Source organism: Stenella coeruleoalba (genome assembly GCF_951394435.1).
Source record: "Stenella coeruleoalba genome assembly, chromosome: 5".
Lineage (NCBI taxonomy): Eukaryota > Metazoa > Chordata > Mammalia > Artiodactyla > Delphinidae > Stenella > Stenella coeruleoalba.
In genome coordinates, this window is record NC_137150.1 from 75,103,214 (window position 1) to 75,124,368 (window position 21,155).

Here is a 21,155-nt window from a genome sequence, read left to right on the forward strand (position 1 = left end):
TATGCAAAAGAGGACTCAGAACATCTCATGTGCATGTTTAGAATAGAAATGATTAATCCAACAGAAAAACATGCCAGGGCCATCTTAAGGTAAGCTCTCATTGTTTATTTAATTGGACAACTGGTATGGGGTGGTGGGGAAGCCCTCTCCAACTGAAGTAATTCCCTCTGGCTCCAGGACTGTCCTGGGACTTGTTGATGAGATTATTTCTGTCCAGAGCTGGCAGAGGTCCCAGCATTCAGTGATTTGAGGCTACAAACAAGTCCCCGCAGGCAGACATCATCAGCACCATCAAATCCGATTTACACAGCACCTGGGCATAGGGCTGGTTGCTGAGGGCTTGCTCAAGGCCTCATGACACTTTACCCGAGGAGCCGACGCCCTTGACAGGGACAGGAAACTAGACACTGATGCCAACAGAAAGGAGGCAATGGTGTGGATGATTCTAAATGAATATAAGGTATCAGGTAGGATTTTCTAAGATCCCTTCCTAGTTATTTTTGTTTAGGGCAATAGAGAAGGAGTTTTATTTTCTGGGCAGCAAGGAATGGTGGAAAGGTCATATGTGGGTAAGTGGAGAGCAGAGTGGCACATCACACACTCCCTACATTCTAACAGGGCCAAAGGCAACCGTTTGGGGTTACATTTCCCCAACTGGAGCACTAGAGTTCAGAGGCAGCCTGAGAACAGATGCCACATAACACTATATTCCACAATGGCTATTTCTCCACATGACCAAATATGCCATCATTCTTAATGAAGATACTATTTATTTAAATTTTTGTTGTATTTATATTACTTATTGATCGCTGAATAATGTCTTCAATGATACATAATGCTTTGAACCATCAGAGCTTTTCCACTGACTCTTCCACTCTAAATTCAAGTTGGGTGTGGTGCAGGCACTTTTATATCTGACAGATGGAGAAACCAAAGCTCACACAAGACCACAAAGCTGGCTGCGGCTGAGCCAAGACCAGAACATGATGACTTATCTCGCGTCTAGTCCGAGGCATTTCCCACTGGAAAGCACTGCCCATGCTGACCTGGCCTCGCTGGGCTCCCCCAGGGAGGGAGGCGCTGACCTGAGCTGCTGGATAAGGTCTTCGCCCTCCTTGATGACGTTGAGTGTGGCATCCAGAGTAGCGGTCTGCTGCTGCTGGAACTGCTTGATCAGTTCCTGGACCGCATCCACTGAGTCTGCACAGACATCCTCCAGCATCTCCTTCTGAAGGTCTTCCATCCATGTCCACAGCTGCGGGGGAGAGAGCAGAGACTCCACTCAGGGCACGTGGGAGAGGCCAGGGCTGGGGTTAAGGGCAAGAGTATGGAACTGAGGTCACCCAACCTACCCTCAACCAGTCAGTGCGGTATCAGACTGTCCTTCTAATCAGCACCCCTACGGTCAGTTTACATTTCTGTATTTGTATTCACTACGCATCTCTGTTAAGTTTACTCCATTAGTGCTGGCATTCCTGAAGGACAGGATCCACCCTCAGCCTTACTTCCCAGTGGTTTAGGGAAACTGTGGTCTTAGAGCAGGAAGCTCACTCATTTTTGAGCGACTGGGAAGAACAGGAAACTGGTGATGGACAAATATTATTTCATCTTTCATAAAGGACAGCTCTGTATACTTCCTCCAGGTAGCTAGATGCTGATTCCTAGAAATGTATCATGATTTTACAAATATGTAAGAAAGAATGTGACACTCAGTAAGAACCAAGTGAAGATTAATTAAGAAAATATGTGCTATGCTAAATTATTTTGTTCTTTTCAGGATTGCTTGCTTGGTTAGAAAGTTGAATGCTAAAGACGTAGCTTATCTTAATTTCAATGTAACTATGAGACATTTCTCCCATGATATTCAAGATGATGAAATGCAGTCAGGATGATATTACTGGTCAGACAACTTTAAAAGAGCTAAGTATAGCATTTTGAATGGAATAAGTACCGAAAATGATGGAGTTGAATTGAATTACTGAAATCTCATTTATTAATAGCTCTTCCTCATACTGAAAATAGATCTCCAGTGGCCTGCCACAGTGCTCCTCTTCTAACTGCTCTCATTGAGCATTTGCATGAATTGTAGAGGGAAAGATGAGTCTGATGTTTGCTTAGAAACAAGGAATCTTCACTTGACTAGCAGGAAAGATAAGCTCATGGCTCTACCAGGAGAAAAGCCAGTAGAGAGAAAAAATTCATAGAAGGAGCCAGGAGATGTGGATTGTAGCCTCTGTTCTTCCTATAACTTGTGGTGCCTTTGAGTAAATCACTATACCCTTTGCTCTCCAAGACTTCGTGTGTAAAATAGGCTGGGGAGAGCATAAAATAAAATGGTTAGTTACCTTATGGTTCTAACATTCTGTAAGTCTCCCATGTTAAAAACATGGATAGGGCTTCCCTGGTGGCGCAGTGGTTGAGAGTCCACCTGCCGATGCAGGGGACACAGGTTCGTGCCCCGGTCTGGGAGGATCCCACATACCGCGGAGGGACTGGGCCCGTGGGCCTTGGCCGCTGGGCCTGCGCGTCCGGAGCCTGTGCTCCGCAGTGGAAGAGGCCACAGCGGTGAGAGGCCCGCGTATCCCAAAAAAACAAAACAAACAAACAAAAAAAAAAACAAAAAGAAAACCATGGATAAATATTCACCTTAAGAATACTATTTCATCTTGTTGGTTCTCAGTATGATAAATCATGGTATGGCCTTTGGAACAAGGGATTAAAAGAGAGACAAAAATAGTCTTCAGATCTTGGACAAGTTATTCTTTGTTCTTTAGAGAGGAAAGGCCCTAAGTGCAGCAGAAGAGGTTGAGTTCACAAGATTAACGAGCCCTCGAGGTAGCAAATAATGGGGTATAAAGAATGTTCTTTTTGGACAGGCAAAAACCTCTCTGAGCCTCAGTTTCCTAATCTGCAAAATGGGAAGAATAAGATTTGCCCTGCTCACTTCAAAGATTATGCGAAATAAATTATTTACTTATTATCAATGCTTTAAATAAACAAATAGCATTATCAATAAGCCTATAACATTGTGATGATAGCTATAAGGAATACGAATTATTATTATTCAGTGTTCCTGTCATTTAGTAGCTTGTGTCTGGTTGTAATTAATTCAGTTTATTTTCTTTACAAATAAGTTTTTGTTGTAAAACACAAAACAAGTTTTCCAGACCATTTAAGCTGGGATACATATTCCTACAGGTATGAATGTATACATTTCAAACCAGTATGAAATTAGGAAGTTCAGGATATTGGTCACTATAACTTAAAATTACTTCAGACTTTCTGGCTGTCATTTTGCCTAGAGCAAAACCATTTTCCAGATGTGCTGAAGTCCTTGGGTATGAGATAATGGAATCTCTGAAAAATTATTGTATAGAGAGGCGATATAGCATAGTAGTTAAGAGTTTCAGACCCCACACAACATTGTAAATCAACTATACTTCAATTAAAAAAATAAAGAAAGAAAAAAAGAAAGAAAGAAAGAACAGAAAAGAAAAGAAAAGAAAAAAGAAAAGAAAAGAAGGAAATAACGAAAGGGTTTCAACCCCCAGTTCTACCACATATTTCCTATATAACCTTGAGTAAGTAACCTACCGTCTTTGCACCTCAGTTTCCCTTGTAAATAAAATGGGAACAGTAACAGTTCTTACACCCACAGAGTTGTAAAGATTACTAATAAGTTGATATATATGTGTGTGTTATGTCTGTGTGCATATACATACAAATAAGTGAGATATACGTGTGTGTATGCAGATATATATACACAGTCTACATTTGCATAACTTATATATATACCAATAAATATATATACATATGTATTTATTTGTACACATACACACAGACATCCGCACACAGATGTATTATATCACTTAGAAACAGTGCCTGGCGTATAGTAAGTGCTATGCAAGTGCTAGATATTATTATATTTAAAAGGTATTTTTCATGCAAGCCACCTCTAGTTCCCACTAGAAGACAGAGGGAAAGTTCGAAATACTCCTTCATTTTGAAATTGGCACAAGATCAATACTGGATTTGGTCTTTCGAATATGCTAGGATGAGCTGGGCCCCTCTTTTCTGTTTTTGCAGCTTTGTCCTGGGATATCTAAAGAAAGCCTAGAGACTGAAAAGTCCAGATATTTCTTTAAAAAAAAAAAGCAAGAAAAGAAAAGACTATGTGAAGAGAGAGAGATTAAAATTGTGGACAAGAAGCAGGGCACTTAAGAAAAATAAACTTAATGTGTCAACGGAGGACAGGCACTGAGATGGAAGATTGCTCAGGATGAGGCTGGCACTCCCATTACAGGAATAAGAGACAAAGGCTTACAGATATCTTGAGAATTTTATTTTATTTAGGATAATTTTATTCTCAGTACCATCCTTAAGCTATTTTAATGGCTTCACAGCTTGGAGTTCCTTTTTCCCCCCCTCTTTAACAAAAACTTGAACACCTCTGGTGTAGGTCTAGGGAAGAAAGTCAGCATCGTTGTCTTCTGAGGAAATCCACCATGACTCATGACACTCCCTCCGCCTGGTGGTCATACAGCTAAATTGTAGGGACAGTCAAAGACCAAACTTGCCAAAGATGAGGTGTCAGTGTTACAAACAAAAAGACTAGAGAAAGATTGGGTACGTCCGATAATACACTGACCTCAGGAGTCAATATCATTTAAAAACTGTGTCCTCCCCACCAAAATTCTCTGATTAATGAATTGAAGTTGATTTCTCAGATTTCTGGCCATATAGTCTACTATATTATAAAGAAACTCTTGTCTAAGGCAGATTAAACCTACTGCTAAGGAAAATCAGCTAAGAGATAAACAATCAAGTACAACGTTAGATGCCGCTCAGCCCAGTGGTCAGCAGCCTGATAAGGAAAGGAAGGGGCCAGTCTACCTTCAAGAGGATAAAATGTCAAATAAAATTGCTAGGGAATTTGACTCAGAGAAAGGCAAGGGGATTACAGCACCAGAGACAAAGGGTTAGTGACATTTTTCTCTATTTTTCCTTCTGTAGAAACAAAACAAAACAACCCAGAGAGAAAGGAGTTGTTGAATGGAATTGATATTTACTGGAGATAATTCTTGATTCTTCCCTTGTCTGGCTAGTTCTATACTCATGGGAAAACTACTTTACTTCAATTACTTCATACTTAAAGTGCAGGTGCATTAGTGTGTTTGTGTAGGTGTGTGTTTGTGATTTCGCTCACTTATCTCTAAAATCCCTTCCAACTCTAACACGCTATGGTTTCTCTTCAGAAACTGAGGTAAAGAAGAGGGTAGTAATAGAAATGATTCTCTAAACTGAAGAACTGCAATCACGGCTTTCACACCAAGACACCAAAAGTTCGCAACGGTTCAAGGATCATTGCACCACCAAGTTACTATTTACCACCTGGAAAGCTTGAGTAGGGAGCCACAGGGAATCCCGAGAAACATGCACACAGTCACCCCCTGGTGTCAACAAGCTTAAATCGCATGCTCATAACTTTGTTGTAAGCACCTCTGAAGCATAAAGGGAACGAACGTAAACGTCAGTGTCACTGAACTATGAGTAAGGATCCATATTCCATTCCTTGGGCTGTAACTTTTCTACTGTCTAAATTTCCTGTAGGTTTCCTTCTGTGTATGTCTCTATCTGACTTATCCTTGAAGAGCATACCTAGACTGCTTCGAAAGGAATACAAATCAGAGAGCCACGTCTATTATTACTTTACTCATTATCAGGAGCCGATGAGACTGAGTCAGAATGATCTCACACTTCAAGTTATCACAAGGCATTGCCAGAACAAGGTGAAATCATGGAGTGAGTGAAGCAGCTTGGGAGCAGCCTCCACGTTTCTTCCTACTGTCTTCCACATCCTCTTAACCCTCTGCTTATCTAGAGTCTAACATATTAGCACTGCACCTTTGCCATCAACCCACCTGCTCCCCAGAAAGAACCTCCTGTTTCACCCATTTCCAGACCCTCTCCTCTTTTTTATTTTTTCTACCGAATAGGAAAACGTAGTATTTACTTCCCAACCTGTTTTATGAGACAAGCATAACTTTGATCCCCAAATCTGACATGGACTTACAAAAAGGGAAAATTACAGATGGAGCCAACGTAGAAATAGGATTGTCAGACCCTCTCTTCTTGATCAAACACACCTGTACGAGGACCATTCTTTCAGGGTTCTGCTCTCTGTTTGGCAATAACTATTTGTTCCATGTTGATATATATACACTGAGATGGCTTTATGTGCCCTTTCTCTCAGAGAACACATGTAATTGTGGCCAAAAATACCTACATCCAAAAGAATGAGCCTAATTTGAGAATTTCTAGAACTTTGGCAGGGGGAGAGTTAAGGCAGCCTTTCAATGCCCTACATAAGGTGAGCTCTAAGACTGAAACCAGTGAGTTCAGGAAGGACCAGTGCATGGACCCCATTCTGCTTGCATAGTGGGGAGCCTGAGAAAAGGGCAACTGAAAAGGGCAGGGAGGGACAAAGAAGGGAGAAACTAGGAGATTTGTAGAAATAATGAGGCTTAGGGATGACTGGTTAAGGAAAGAGGATTTTACTCCATCACCTTCTCCTGCTGATTGGCTGTACCATTTGCACAGCTCTGGCAGCCATTGTGCTGATACAACTGGCTGACCCCCAGAGATGCAGAAAGGAGCACCAATCCCACAGGATGAATCGCCCCTCCCTCATTCTGAAGAAATCATTTTTCTTTGGCATTGACTACCAGCTTTTATTTCTTAAATAAACACCATATCAGTTTGGCAACTGAAATAGAGGATGAAGCTGTTTTGTTCTTGAGGCCATTATGTCTTTTGAAGACTGATTTAGTTTTGGTTCTACAGTGGGTGAGTAGAGAAACATGTATATACGTGAGTGTCTGTGGCATTTGTGGTATGCGTGTGTGTACCTATTTGAGAAGGAAACAGCATGAAAGAATGATTTCACTGGGCTATAAACAAATGGAAATGGGCATTTAATTAAACTACCTAATAAAGAGCTGAGGTTGATTATCTTGGCCACGTTCCTTAGTTAATTTGACTCTCATATTATGATTGCAAAAATATCTAAAAATGGATATTTTGAAAACCCAGCAACTGCAGCATTTCCATGGAAACACAGCAAGGAGAGAGAATTCTGTCTGGACAATCTCTGCAGAGCAGATGACACTTGCTACAAATGCCTTTTCCCTGGACAAAGAAAATGAGGACTTGGGTAAATGCTTCTCCCTATATCCTCCCCTAGCTCTCCAGACCAGCAGACAGCCAGCTGGCCTCTTGTCCCCAGGCAAAAAGAAGACATTTGAAAGTTCAGCACAATTTGTGTTAATAGCTGAGGTTCTGGGTACTTAAGAAGGTTCCAAGCACATGTTTGTCTCTTCTCCTTATTATGTAGCTCTTCTCTCTAAGTAGGGATGGGAAGTCTTGTTTTTATAAAATAACATTTATTGAGATTGTTCCTGATTTTCAATTGAAAATATCATTGAAGAAAACTTACAAAACAAATAAAATATGCAAAGGAAAATTAAATCACCCATAACATTCTTAGCTTCTTTGTATACCGCTTTCTAGCCTTTATTCTATGTGTGTGATCAAAATTGAGGCCATGGTGGATATACAGTTTTTTATATGTTATACCACAAGCCCTCTCTCATGCCATTCACGATCTCTGACAGTGTGATTTATAATAACTGTAGAATATTTCACTCTATAGATTTACTATGATTTGTTTAATGAGTCACTTAACATGGAATATTTAGATGGTTTCTAATGTATTCAAGGTTATTAATAACACTGCAGTGAAGTAGTTAGAAGGCTTTAACCCTCCAGACTCCTTTAGTCACCAAGAATTCACAAAGCAGGCAAACAGAATCAAGCAGACTCTTCAATCTGCAGAAGAAATGAGCTTGGAGGATGTCTTCTTCACACTTTCCTTCGGTTTCCTCTCTGGTCCTAATTAGAGTACATCTTTAGCAAAACTGAGCAGAAGATTATATATTATATAATTGAATATTATAATATATTATATTATATATTATACATATATTATATTATCAGGAAGGGCCAATTATATTTGAATTATAATCGAATATAATTGAATATATAATATATATAATAATATTCACTCTATTTACTGTAAGGGAGAAAAACATCCATAGCAACTCAAAATTCCCTCACAGACTTGTAGACTAGTAAACTTGGCTACTAATCTTGCCTTGAGTAAAATGCCAGAAGTTTGCCTATAGAGTCAAGAGGAAGGAGTCGAGAGTTAACAGACCCGGATCGCACAGGACCCACACTTAGCAAGGTTTGAGAGGTGGTGTGTCCTGAGAGGTATTAAACAGAACAGGGAAAGAGCAAACTACGGGACTTCCTTCTCCATTAGCCCATCCAAGGATGCTGACTTCTGCCCTAATAATCCATTTCTGCCTGCCATACAGGCTCTAGACGAAAGACCCCACAGGCAATTCAGATTCCCCACCTGCCCTTCTTTGTTTTCACTGTCTGTAGAGTTCAAGTCAAAGAACTGGAGTAGACGAACCATGTGATTGAATGGGCTTCCCCCGCCTTTTTAAATTTTGTTTTTTATTTTTTTAGGAGGAACGACTGATTTCTCATTGTCAAGTAAACCTGTTCAATATTTATTCAGCATCACTATGTATCTGACACAGCAGGAGAAATATACAGTAGGATCTGTATCTACACATCTAAACCCGCATGTGTACGCTCCATCTGAGCACCTCCAATTTAACGAGGAAGCTCCAGTCACTTCAGTGAGATCCCAGCATCTTGATGAGGTATGCACACAGTGCTCCTGTCCCGTCTGGGTGGGAAGTTGGAAGCCCCAGGGAAGAATTTCAAGGAAAAATGATGCCTGAGTTGAGTCCTCAAGTTCCTTATTAACCCGGCATTAGAGATGCTCTAAAAATAAACTTGGGGGGGAGGAGTTTTCTGCTAGGAAAAAAATGGGTATTAGTATTGTACTACTCAATTTTGTAATAGTCATCACATAATTATCACAGGGTAACAGAGAGTATGTAATTTTCCCAAAGGCACACAGCATGCTCAATGAAGATCTAGATCTGGAAATCTGACCTCCCTGGCATCTAAGATCTTGCTGTACTTAACAGGTGTGTGTATAACACATATGCCTAAGTGTGTACACACATACACACGTCTTATTCTCTACTCTGCCTAAAAGGGGCCTCAGACAGACTAGTTTGGGGATGGGAGAGTAGCTGAGAGAAAACATGCAGATATAAAGTCCTGTGGGATGGCCCCCGTGAGCATCCCCTCCACAATAGCCACTCAAAATGATGTTTTTCTTTCCATCCTGAAAAAAAAAGTCAGAGTCTGTATGATCTGAGAGTTGCAGACCTCTTGAATAGAAAGAGCCTCACAATCACACATCCCTTTGCACCCACGCGGGACTGCTCCTAATTTCTCTCACATTTTGAGGTCCCGAAGAAAAGAGACTATGCTACTTCCTGACAGCCTCCTGTCTCAATGAATTCCCTGGTGGAGAAAAGTCCTCCAAGTCTCTGTTTCCTGGCCTTTATATGAAAGGCAAATGAGAAAAAGCATGGGCTTTGGAGTCAGATTTGGGATCAGTCCCTACATTTACGACATCCTCATTACAAGACCCTGGACAAATTATTAATTTCTCTGATCTTTAAAATTAGAATAAAAAATGACAATTCTCATGGCTATCGACTAGACAGATAAATAGTCAAGCGCACTGTAGGGGCTCATCCCTTTTAGTTCCCTCTCCCTTTCTTCACCTGCTCCCAGGATCATGCTGCTCCCTTTGGTACTATTTGATATGAATGTGGTTGTATACGCTGAGCCACGGTGGGAAAACAAGTCTCAGGTTTAAATAAGACCCCAGGCTTAGCAAGGTTTGAAAGCTCTCTGGGAAAACAATGGTTAATAACTGCATCCCCGACTATTCCTGTGTGCCACACTCCCAGCCCTGGGAACACTTTGCTTTTCTCAGCTAAGAGCTACCCTCCCCATCAAGCCCCTGCTTTGGGGTTTGAAAAGGTAATGAGGAAAAATGAGCAAGGAGAAGAAAGAAGAGCAGAGGACAGGAGGAGATACAAGAGGGAAAAAGGAGGACAGAATGTGTGGTAGCAGGTAAGAGCATGTGTGCAGAGTTTAGGGAGATGGCTCAAGGCTCTGCTGCACTGGCAGCTCTGCAGCCTTAGACAAGTTCTTTTCTGGGCCTTAGTTTCCCCATTTGAAAATATGTTCAATAGAGTCTGTCATCGTGAGATTCTCATGAGGATTACACGAGATGATGTATGTGTCTAACAACTAGTAGGTACTCAATTAGAAAAAACTACTACCTAATATACACTGAGTGCTTACCATAAAGCAAATCTTTAGCCTAGGTAAATCACCTGTATCACCTCAGGCTTAATTTATTATTATTATTAATTATTATTATCAGTATCAAATAAAGAAGAAGAGGAGGAGAAGAAAAAGAAAGGAATCTTGAATTCACATTGGAACCATAAGGGGCCTTAGGGCCATTGAGTCCGACTGCATAATTTTATAGATGAGGCAACCCAAGGCCAGAGACACAGTGATTTGCACAAGCTCACAGGGTTCTATAGCAGCAGGATCTGGACTGGATCCCAGCCTCCTAGTTTCATGTACAGAGGTGGGAGATGCCGCTAGAAAGGGCTCCTGGGAGCCTCAGTCACCTTTTCAGGAGTGGCACTTCCATGGAAACTAACCTCATGCATCACCTCCCTAGGCAGCCAACACCCTCACAGCCCTCACAAGGAACATGACGCCTGTTCATTCATACTCCATTCTCTCACCCACAGGCTCATAATTAAAAGAGAATACACATGCCTTTGGTTTCTGAGACCATTATTAAGAACTGGGTGAGCCGCAAGCAAGCAGACAGCCAGGCAGGAAGACCTGGATTAAAGCTAATCCCCTTGCTCTGCAGACACTCATCAGAGAGTGGTCCCACAGAGAGGAAGCAGAGCCAGCTTCACGGGGCTCCCACAGAGAGGAAGCAGAGCCAGCTTCACGGGGCTCCCCAGCCCTTCATCTGCCTGGGGAATCGCAGTTTAGAAAACATTATCTTTTCATGTTTATCTCTGATAGGCACTGCAATGATTTGCATTCATTCCTACAAAGTGTCAGAAAAGCCTGTGAAGGAGTAACAGCCAGGCTTCTTAATGCATTTCAAATATCAAAAATCAACTTAATTAACTAGGGTACAATCCAACTTTAATTAATACTCCATTCAAATGAATTCCTGGGGGGAACACAGGCATGCACACACATAATGAGTTCATCTGCCAAGGGTGTTATTACAGAAGATGCCAACGTGCCTCCTCACTGGCCACTTACTCAATCTCAGAGTGCCCCGTGTTAATCAGAACCGAAGAGCAACCGCACGTTTGCAACCCTCCTCCTCTCTATGGGCCCTTCTGCCCTGCCAACAATGCAACGTGATCCATCCTCCCCTCTCCTGTCTCCACTTTGTGAATGATTTGGGGACCGGATTTAAGCCCAGCTGGCTTCCTCCTGCATGGAAGGCACCCCAGTCCCCCCTTCCTTTAATGGCTGTCACTCCACGATGAGAAAGGTGAGGACCATTTCACTTTGATAGCACCCTGTGGCAGACCTCATTAAGAAGATTTAATCCTCTGTTTAAAATAAAATAAAATAAAAACATAGAACAGATTTGCAGACTCTGTATGTTCCTTGCTGGTAGCAAAGATAATCAAAGTTCTGCAGGACTCTAATTTTTGACAGGAAACAGCAACCAAGAAAAATTGGGTGTGGGGTGGGAAGGGAGTCTCTGATCCTCTAATATTGCCTCTTACGGCGACTATTTCTATACCAGGGATCCCCAAATTCCTCCAGCTGCAGACTAAATGCTCTAGCAGACTCCCTAAACCACCTGCCTTCCCAAGCCCCCTCCTGACGAGAGATGCGGAGGAAATTTTGCCCCGTATTGGTAGAGACCTCGATTCAGGTTATCAGGGGCAAACTGTTAATATCATCGACCTTAGGAGGCTAGTAATCCCCAGACCACCCAGGACCCCAGGCAGACCTCGGCGGCTAGGAAACTGCCCTGACCTTCGCTGGAACAAAGCAGCCCAGCCAACACCCCTCCTCTGCTCGCTGCCCTTACCTCTTTGGTGTGAGTGTGGAAGGAGACGGACATGTCCAGCAGAAGCTTCCGCTGCTCCACCCTACGCACGAAGTCTTGGATGCGCACCTCCAGATGCCGAGCTGCCTTGTAGATCTCCTCCGGGTCACATTCCCCTGTCTGAGCCAGCTGCTCTGCCGCTTCTAGGAGCTTGTCCGCATTGGTGTAAGTATTCTGCCAGCAACGACAGTGAGGGAAAGTCAACTTGCAGTCACAAACCGAGCTTCGCGCCTTCGCCCAGCACCCACCACGGGCTGCCCAGAGCTGGGCGTGGGCGCCGAGCCCAGAGCTCCCTGATTTGGCACGGGGGAGCTCAGCGCCCAGCTCACCCACCGCCTCTCGGCAAGCCAGCAGCCTGCGTGGCAGCTTGGAACAAGTGGGCGCTAGCTAGGTGCCTTCTGCATCCCTGGGATTTCTCCCAGGTGGGCCGTGCCTGGAAAGAAGCGAGGAGACATGCTAGAATCCCCATTCCTTGGCCGTGCGCCCTGACCCCCTACCCTTACGGAGATCCATCACTGCCCTCCCATCTCAGGCTGTAACTGCCAGAGTTGGAAATACCTCCTCCACGAAGATCGGCTGGGTCTCTATATGAGAACGCCAGGGAAATAATAACTGGGAGACTTGCTCGACTTTTCCCCCAAGTCCCTTGTAACTACTGGTGTTTATCTTTTGGAAGGGAGCTATCTCTTCGGAGGGGAAAGGGTCAGCAACTCAGGGAACCGACAGAAGGAAGCAGCCACAGCCAGAGTGAGGAGATGCAGGCTACTCCCCGTGCACCCAGCAAAGGCTTAAAGCTCGCAGGAAGGTTGGGGATGAGTCTGGTGATTTTGTTTATCTTAAGCTACCACAGGCACACACACATTTACACATGCACACACTCACTCTCACACACACTCTCCCCCCAATCCCTGTCTGTATCCTCCAGAGCAGTTTAAAAGGCAACCAACTTGTAATTATTGTCCATCAGGATGGAGTCACGGCCTCCACAATACCTATATTCCAGTTATTACACGTATGCCACGGATACAACTTTCCTCACTAGGCTTCCCTTAAAAAAGATCTCCAGACAGACCCTGGATTAGAGTTGGTGACTCAGGTGTACATTATATTTCTTAATACCCCTATAGCGGCACAATGACCTACAGAATGGTGAACAAGTGGTTACTGGTGATGGTGTGAATCCGGCGGCAGAAACAGTCAGGATCGAACGCAAAGTGAGTGGAGAACTAGAATGGATTTTGGAGTGATGACTGTATGGTGCTTTACTTTGCACATATCTGAAGTGGCCTCCGCTCCCCATAGAGTTCTTTAGATTCACCTGAAGACCTGGGTGTTAAAGGTTGAATTGTGTCCCCTCTAAATTCACACGGTGAAGTCCTAACCCCCAGTACCTCAGAATGGGACCCTTATTTGGAATCAGTTATTGCAGATGTAATTAGTTAAGATCAAGTCATAGTGAAGTAGGGTGGACCCCTAATTCAATATAACTACTGTCTTTCAAAAAAGAATGTCACATGAAGAGACAGACACATGCTCAGGGAGAACACCGTGTGAAGCTGAAGGCGGGGATCGGGGGATGTGTCTACAAGCCAAGGAATGCCAAAGAGTGCCCGCCAGCAAATCGCTGGAAGGTAAGAGAGGCATGGAACAGATTCTCCCTCATATCCCTCAGAAAAAAACAACCCTGCTGACACCTTGTTCTTGGACTTCTAGCCCCCAGAACTGTGAGGCGATACATTTCTGTTGCTTAAGTCACCCAGTGTGTGGTACTTTGTCACGACAGCCCTAGCACACTAATACACCAGGTGAAGACCCCAGAGACTGCTGACCCAGCTTCCTGATGGAACTGCAGAGGATGAGCAGGCTTGCAGCGAACGCTTGTCATGGCCTCAGGGGATGCCAAGAGAGGCCCTAGTGGATCTTTAAGGAATGCCATCTGACAAGAAACTGCCCAAGGTAAACACTGTCCCCAGAGCAGGTGAGATGGGGCTGGGGCTGGGAGTGGGGATGAAAAGGAAGAAAAATCCTTCGGCTCCACTTGGGGGATTCATGGAGAAACAGATGATACTTGTGAGAGGAAAGAGGCTTTGCCACTGAGTTAAGTAAGAGTATATTGATTCTGGAAGGCAAATGAAGGAAGTACTCAGAGTCATGATGGAAATGCCGGGAGAGATGGGAAATGACAGGCGGGAGGAGACCTCTGGGGCTGTGGGCCAGGTTAAGGAAGCCTCTTAGCGGGTTGCCTGCAATTTCTAGTAAATAAACCCAGAGCGGATGGGAGAGAGTTTTTTCAAGGATCTTTCAAATCTTTCACTTTAAACTTTAGGGAATCTCAAGAAATCCCCAAAAAACCTGAGGTTGTGACTTTGTAGTTTCTAGCCAATAAATAAAAATTTATGCCAAGCCAAAGCAAGCTTGCTTTCAAGTTAAGTTTGGGACCAATAAGAGGTAAATAAAAAGCGAAAGTGAAGTTTCTGCTGCATGTAAGGTGGACAACTTGTCCTGGTTTGCCCAGGACTTTTCTGGTTTTAGCACTGAAAGTCCCGTGTCCTGGAAAGCCTGTCAGTCCTGGGAAAATCGGGATGGCTGGTCAACCTAACACATAGTCAACACTGTAGGTGTCTCAGGAGTACAGATACATATACGATGTATATTGCCTCAAAGGAGAATAAAATCACCCTTGAGAGAAATAATGTGACAACGCATTAAACGGGACAAGCAGCACAATAATTAGGGATTAACGTTTCTTGGCATGATACAGGTGCTAAGAAGAAAAGGAGTGAAAACCAAATAATAGTAGCCGATAATGACTGAATACTTCTCACATGCCAAGGACCATATGTATTAACTCGTTTAATCTTCCCAATAACCCTAGGAAGTCGATACAGCCATCAGTCCCATTTTACAGATAAAGAAACTGAGGCAAAGAGTATTTCTGGCTAAGGTCACATTTCCCAAAAGTGACAGAAACAAGATTAAAATCTTGTTGTCTGCCTTCGAGCCCAAGCTCCAAACAAAACTACCCTATCAGATGAAAAGGGGCCTTGCATGCCATGCTAAGGTGTTTTGGTCCAAGGTAATGGGAAAGCACTGACAGCTGTAGGTAGAAGAGAAGTATGACTGGGGTATGGCATCTAGAGACACTACCCTGCCTCTCACAGATGAAGGCAGAAGCCTGAGGATGGGCAGGATTTAGCAGAGAAGGAGGGGTTTCTCATGGACAGGACTGTCTCTCTTGTGCTCTGTTTATCCCATACCACAGCTGCTCTCATTCTCGTGGTAATGATGTGTTTCCCTGGGTATCTCCCCAGGTACTGGTCTGTGTACCCCTTAAAGGTAGGTCCCATGTCTCACTCGTCTCTGGTTCTTCATGCCAGATACCATGGCTGGTATACAATAGGCACTTACTAAATGTCTGTTGAACGAACAAGATTCAGAGATGGGAATGATCGTGTCATGTCTGGATAAGTTGAGCCAACCTGACTAAAATCGGAGAGTGGCAGGAAATCACATTGGATAAGGCAGGGAAGAGCGCGATAATAGATTTTATAGAGAGAGAGGGACAAGAGAGACGGGGGGAGGGCAACAGGGTCAGCACTAAAAGCTGGGGTCCCTGCTCTACCCGCTACCCAGCCCTCCTCCCCATCACGACCAGAAAGAACCTCTTAAATTCAGATCCAGTCACACCTCTCTTTCACGTAAAACTGTTCAGGGGCTTCCCACTGACTTTGGGGTAAAACAACTCAGCGTGCCGTGCGAGGCCCTTCTTCACCTGACACTTGCTTCTTCCCTTCAGCTTCAACTCACATCACTTCCCTACAAATAGCCTGTGAAACAAATTGCTTACACTTCCGGAAACTCACAGCACTGAATCTTCCCCTGTGCTTCTGCCTGGGCTGTCCTTCCCCCACTTCTTTTACATGACTAACTCTTACTCACCCTTTAAGACCCAGCCCAGCCCAGGTGTCACTTCTTTCAGGAAGTATACCCTGAGATACACTTCTCTCCCAAGGTTGGCTTAGATGAACTCCCCTTAGCTCCAGAGTGACCTGTGCCAACTCCCTCCTTGGTACCTGCCATATTCTAATGCAAATGTTTGCCTTTCTCATCCACTTAGGGGCAGGTAAAGTCTTTCACATCTTTCCCTTAGTGCCTGGCACCAAATAAGTGCTCTATAAAATTTTAGTGAAGGGGGCTTCCCTGGTGGCACAGTGGTTGAGAGTCCGCCTGCCGATGCAGGGGACGCGGGTTCGTGCCCCGGTCCGGGAAGATCCCACATGCCACAGAGCGGCTGGGCCCATGAGCCATGGCCGCTGAGCCTGCACATCCGGAGCCTGTGCTCCGCAACGGGAGAGGTCACAACAGTGAGGGGCCCGCGTACCGCAAAAAAAAAAAAAAAAAAATTTTAGTGAAGGAATGAATAATTAAAGAATACATTAATCCCCACCAATCCTAATATTCAATCCTTGGCCCTCATCAACTACTTGGTATAAGACCTCACATTCTAGAATTCATGTTCAATCCCATTTGGTTTATCCTACCTCCTGGCACAGTCTTGAAACAAGAATGTGCTTACAGAATACCAACTAAAGTATTAACAGAGCAATACACTGATGCTTGTCATTGACACAAATTGGGCAAGGATCACAATAGGCTTCTCACCTTCTGACCAAATTAACAACAGTTTCTGCCCCAGGGCCAGAGTCCAACCTCACTATGAGTGCAGTTCCTAGGTATTCTTTGGTTCTCCAGCCTCCTACCCACTGTCTTGGGTTTGGCCCCTTGCTGACATTTCCTAATTGATGTTGCAAAAATGGGTTATGAGTGCGGGGATATCAATCCCTCAGCCCCTGGGGCTTTCAAGCAGGGCCTGTGGTAGCCAGAGACCTGAGTCAGAGATTTGGGCCATACAGATGGCTGCACTTCCTGTTCTTCCCTCCCCCCCCACCCCGCCATGCCCGTGTCCATCAGGTAAAAACCCTTATGTCAAAAGGCATAAAATCTCATCTTCACTTTATTGTGCTTTGCAGATATTGCTTTTTTTTTTTTTTTTAACAACTTGAAGGTTTGTGTCAACCCTGCATTGACCAAGTCTATCGGCACTGTTTTTCCAACAGCATTTGCTCACTTCATGTCTCTGTGTCACATTTTGGTAATTCTCGCAATATTTTAAATTCTTTCATTATCATTATCTTTGTTGATCTTTGATCAGTGATCTTTGATGTTACTACTATGACTTGCTGAAGGCTCAGATTATGGTTAGCATTTTTTAGCAAGAAAGCATTTTTAAATTAAGGCATATACATTGTTTTTTTAGACATAATGCTCTGGGCACACTTAACAGACTATAGTATAGTGTAAACAAAACCTTTATATGCACTGGGAAACAAAAAATTCATGTGGCTCGTTTTATTGCTGTATTTACTTTATTGCAGCAGTCTGGAACTGAACCCGCAATATCTCTGAGGTATACCTGTACCTTCCATTCCCCCTTCTGCAGCCTGCGCTCATTACTTTTTTGAAAGAGAGCATTCTAGGATAACTAAAAATGTGGGCATCCCAGCAATACAGCTGTGGTTTCAGACTTCTTAGGCTGAAGCAGAGGGACGGGAGGCCGGCTTTTTCAGGCAAGGTGTGGGAGAGGCAGTCAGTAAAAACATTTCCGGTGTTAAGAGTTAGCCTCCTTGATAATATGAAGTTAGCCCTCTTGGCCCTATGCTCTGGGGATGAGGAAGGATGAGGCCAAAAGTTACTCTTATTATTCTAAAGAGGCAATATGGACTGAAGAGCGTAACTATCAGAGGGCCAGGATAGGACTCCCCTCCTGATGACTTTCTTTCCAGGTTGCATTGTCGGGACCAATGAGCAGTGAGAGGAAAGCAGCAAAAGGACACAAACACCAAAAGAATACAAGAGACAGACAGACAGACATAGAAGCACAGGCATTAGGGAGGCATATACTTCTCTCTGGATCTTGACATCAGTGAATGCCAGGCAGATCAAGGTCATGCCATTTGAGTAGTACTTTACAGTTGACAAATCTCTCTCACACTCCTTCCTTACCCAATCTGGGGCAGATCTACAGAGGATGCATCTGTGTGTGAGGAGACTACCCAAGGCTGGAGAAAGAACCACTTGAAAGGACTGGATGTAACAGCATGCAGTACTCTCACTGGGTGAGGGATAGTGCCTGTTTCTACCAGGTAGACTGGAAAACGTTGTGACTCACAGGATATTGGGTAGAGTACTCAGATGAGTCTTGCCTCAGCTAAGGTAAATAATTAGCTCTAGACTGAGTACTTCTCTGGTCTTGCCTAACACATTTTTAAAAAAATTTTATTGGGGTATAATTGATTTACAATGTTGTGTTAGTTTCAGGTGTAAAGTGAAGTGAATCCATTATACATATACGCATATCCACTCTTTTTTAGCTTCTTTTCCCATATAGGCCATTACAGAATATTGAGTAGAGTTCCCTGGGCTATATAGTAGGTCCTTATTAGTTATCTATTCTATATATAGTAGTGTGTATGTGTCAGTCCCAATCTTCCAATTTATCCCTCCTCCCCCTTACCCCTCAGTAACCATAAGTTTATTTTTTACATCTGTAACTCTATTTCTATTTTGTAAATAAGTTCATGTGTAGCCTTTTTTTAGATTCCACATATAAGTGATATCATGATATTTGTCTTTCTCTGTCTGACTTACTACACTCGGTATGAGAATCTCTAGGTCCATCCATGTTGCTGCAAATGGCATTATTTTGTTCTTTTTTATGGTTGAGTAATATTCCATTGTATATATGTACCACATCTTCTTTATCCATTCCTCTGTTGATGGACATTTAGATTGTTTCCATGTCCTGGCTATTGTAAATAGTGCTGCAATGAATACTGGGGTGCATGTATCTTTTTGAATTATGGTTTTCTCCAGACATATGCCCAGGAGTGGGATTGCTGGATCATATGGTAGCTCTATTTTCAATTTTTTAAGGAACATCCATACTGTCCTCCATAGTGGCTGTACCAGTTTGCATTCCCTAACACATTTTAAAAGAAAGACCTGAAAGGATCAAACTTTTTTCAAGTAACTTAACTGTGTCCCAGAAAAAAGTTTAAGAATATTTATAAGAATACAGAAATATCCAGCAACTGACAGGTAAAATTCACAATGTCTGGTATGTAGTAAAAAATTACCAGGCATACAAAGAAGCAGGAAAACATAACTTACGAGGTGAACAAAAATCAATCAAAACTGACCCAGAACTGGCATAGATGTTAAAATTAATAGACAGATACTTAGAAATGGTTATTTTAACTATTTCACATGCTCAAAAAGTTAGGCAGAGAAACAGAAGACATTACAAAAAAAGACTTTACACTTCTAGAGATAAAAAACATACTGGATGGTATTAACAGGAGGTTAGATGTTGCAGAAGAAAAGATTACTGAACTTGAGAACATAGCAATAGAAACTACTTAAAATGCTGAGAACTGAATCACTATGTTGTACACCTGAAACTAACACAATATTGTAAATCAATCATACTTCAAATAAATAAACACATAAATAAAATGCTCAGGAAAAAGAAAGAATTAAAAAAAATCTAAAGCATCAGTGAACTGTGGGACAACTTTCAGAAGACTAATATTCATGTAATTGAAATCCCTAAAGGAGGGGGAGGGAAGTGGAAAAGATATTTGAAGAAATAATGACCCAAAGTTTCCAAACTTAATGAAAACTATAAATCCACAGATCCAAGAAACTCAACAAACCCTTAACACAAGAAACACAAGGAAAACTACACCAAGGCACATAAAAATCAAATCAAATCAAGTGGAAAAAGAAAATGAATTCTTAAAAATGACGAAGGGAAAAAAGATACATTGTACACAAAGGAACAAAGATAAGGATCACAACAGACTTCTCATCAGAAATAATGCAATCAAGAAAACAGTGGAGCAATATCTTCAAAGTGAAAAACAAACAAAAAACCCCACCAACCAACCAAAAAACCTGTCAAACTAGAATTCTATACCCAGCACAAATATTTTTCAAAAACAAAGGTGAAATAAAGGCACTTTAAGGCATACAGAAGCTGAAAGAATTCTTCACTAGTAGACTTGCGTGACAAGACATGTTAAAAGAAGTCCTTCAGAAAGGAGGAAAATGGCAACAGTTGGAAATATAGATCCACACGCAGGAAGTGCTCTTATATGGGTGACTATATAAGATTTTTTTCTTACTATTTAGACTCTTTAAAAGAAAACTGAATGGTTAAACAAAAATAGTAACAATGTAGTGTGGAGTTTATAGCACATACACAAGTAAAACATATGACAATGGCACAAAGGCCAGGAAGGGAGAAACAGAAACACAGTTGACCCTTGAACAACATGGGGGCTAATTCATCCTCCATATCTGAGGTTCCCCTGCATCCATGGATTCAACCAGCCGTGGACTGTGTAGTACTGCAGTATTTACTATTGAAAAATATCTATGTATAAACGGACCTGAGCAGTACAAACCTGCACTGGGTAAACTGTATACAACTGTAAGGTTCTTGTGCTATATGTAAAGTGGATAATATTACTTGACATAAACTATGATATATTAAAGACAAATACTATAAACCCTGAAGCAACCATTAAAGTAACTAAATAGTGATAGCTATTTAGCCAGCAAAGGAGATAAAATGGAATCATAAAAGATATTCAGTTAGGAAGAAAAAGAGAAAATGTAACAAAGAATAGATGAAACAAATAGAAATAAATAAGATGACATTAAATACATCAATAATCACATTAAATAGATTGTCTAAAGACCACAATCAAAAGGAAGAGATTTTCAGACTGGATAAAAAGGCAAGTCCCAAGTATACACTGTCTATAAGGAATGCACTTCAAATGTAAAGACACAACTAGGTTAAAAGTAAAAGGGTAGAAAAAAAAATAGTAAGATAACACTAATCAAAATA

General features: G+C 42.4%; 1 protein-coding gene across 16 annotated transcripts in view; it reads right to left on the reverse strand.

The window, feature by feature from the left end:
* KALRN (kalirin RhoGEF kinase) overlaps positions 1-21,155 on the reverse strand; it is a 642,647-nt gene that overhangs the window by 296,355 nt on the left and 325,137 nt on the right. For 11 of the 16 annotated variants that reach the window (XM_079922555.1, XM_079922558.1, XM_079922554.1 and 8 more), the window contains exons 11-12: positions 12,161-12,352; positions 1,047-1,255 (exon numbers count right to left, since the gene is read on the reverse strand). In XM_079922555.1, the coding sequence (XP_079778681.1) occupies positions 1,047-1,255; positions 12,161-12,352 (401 nt within the window). The remainder of the gene's footprint in view (positions 1-1,046; positions 1,256-12,160; positions 12,353-21,155) is intronic. The other 5 variants (XM_079922559.1, XM_079922563.1, XM_079922560.1 and 2 more) reach the window with 1 other exon arrangement.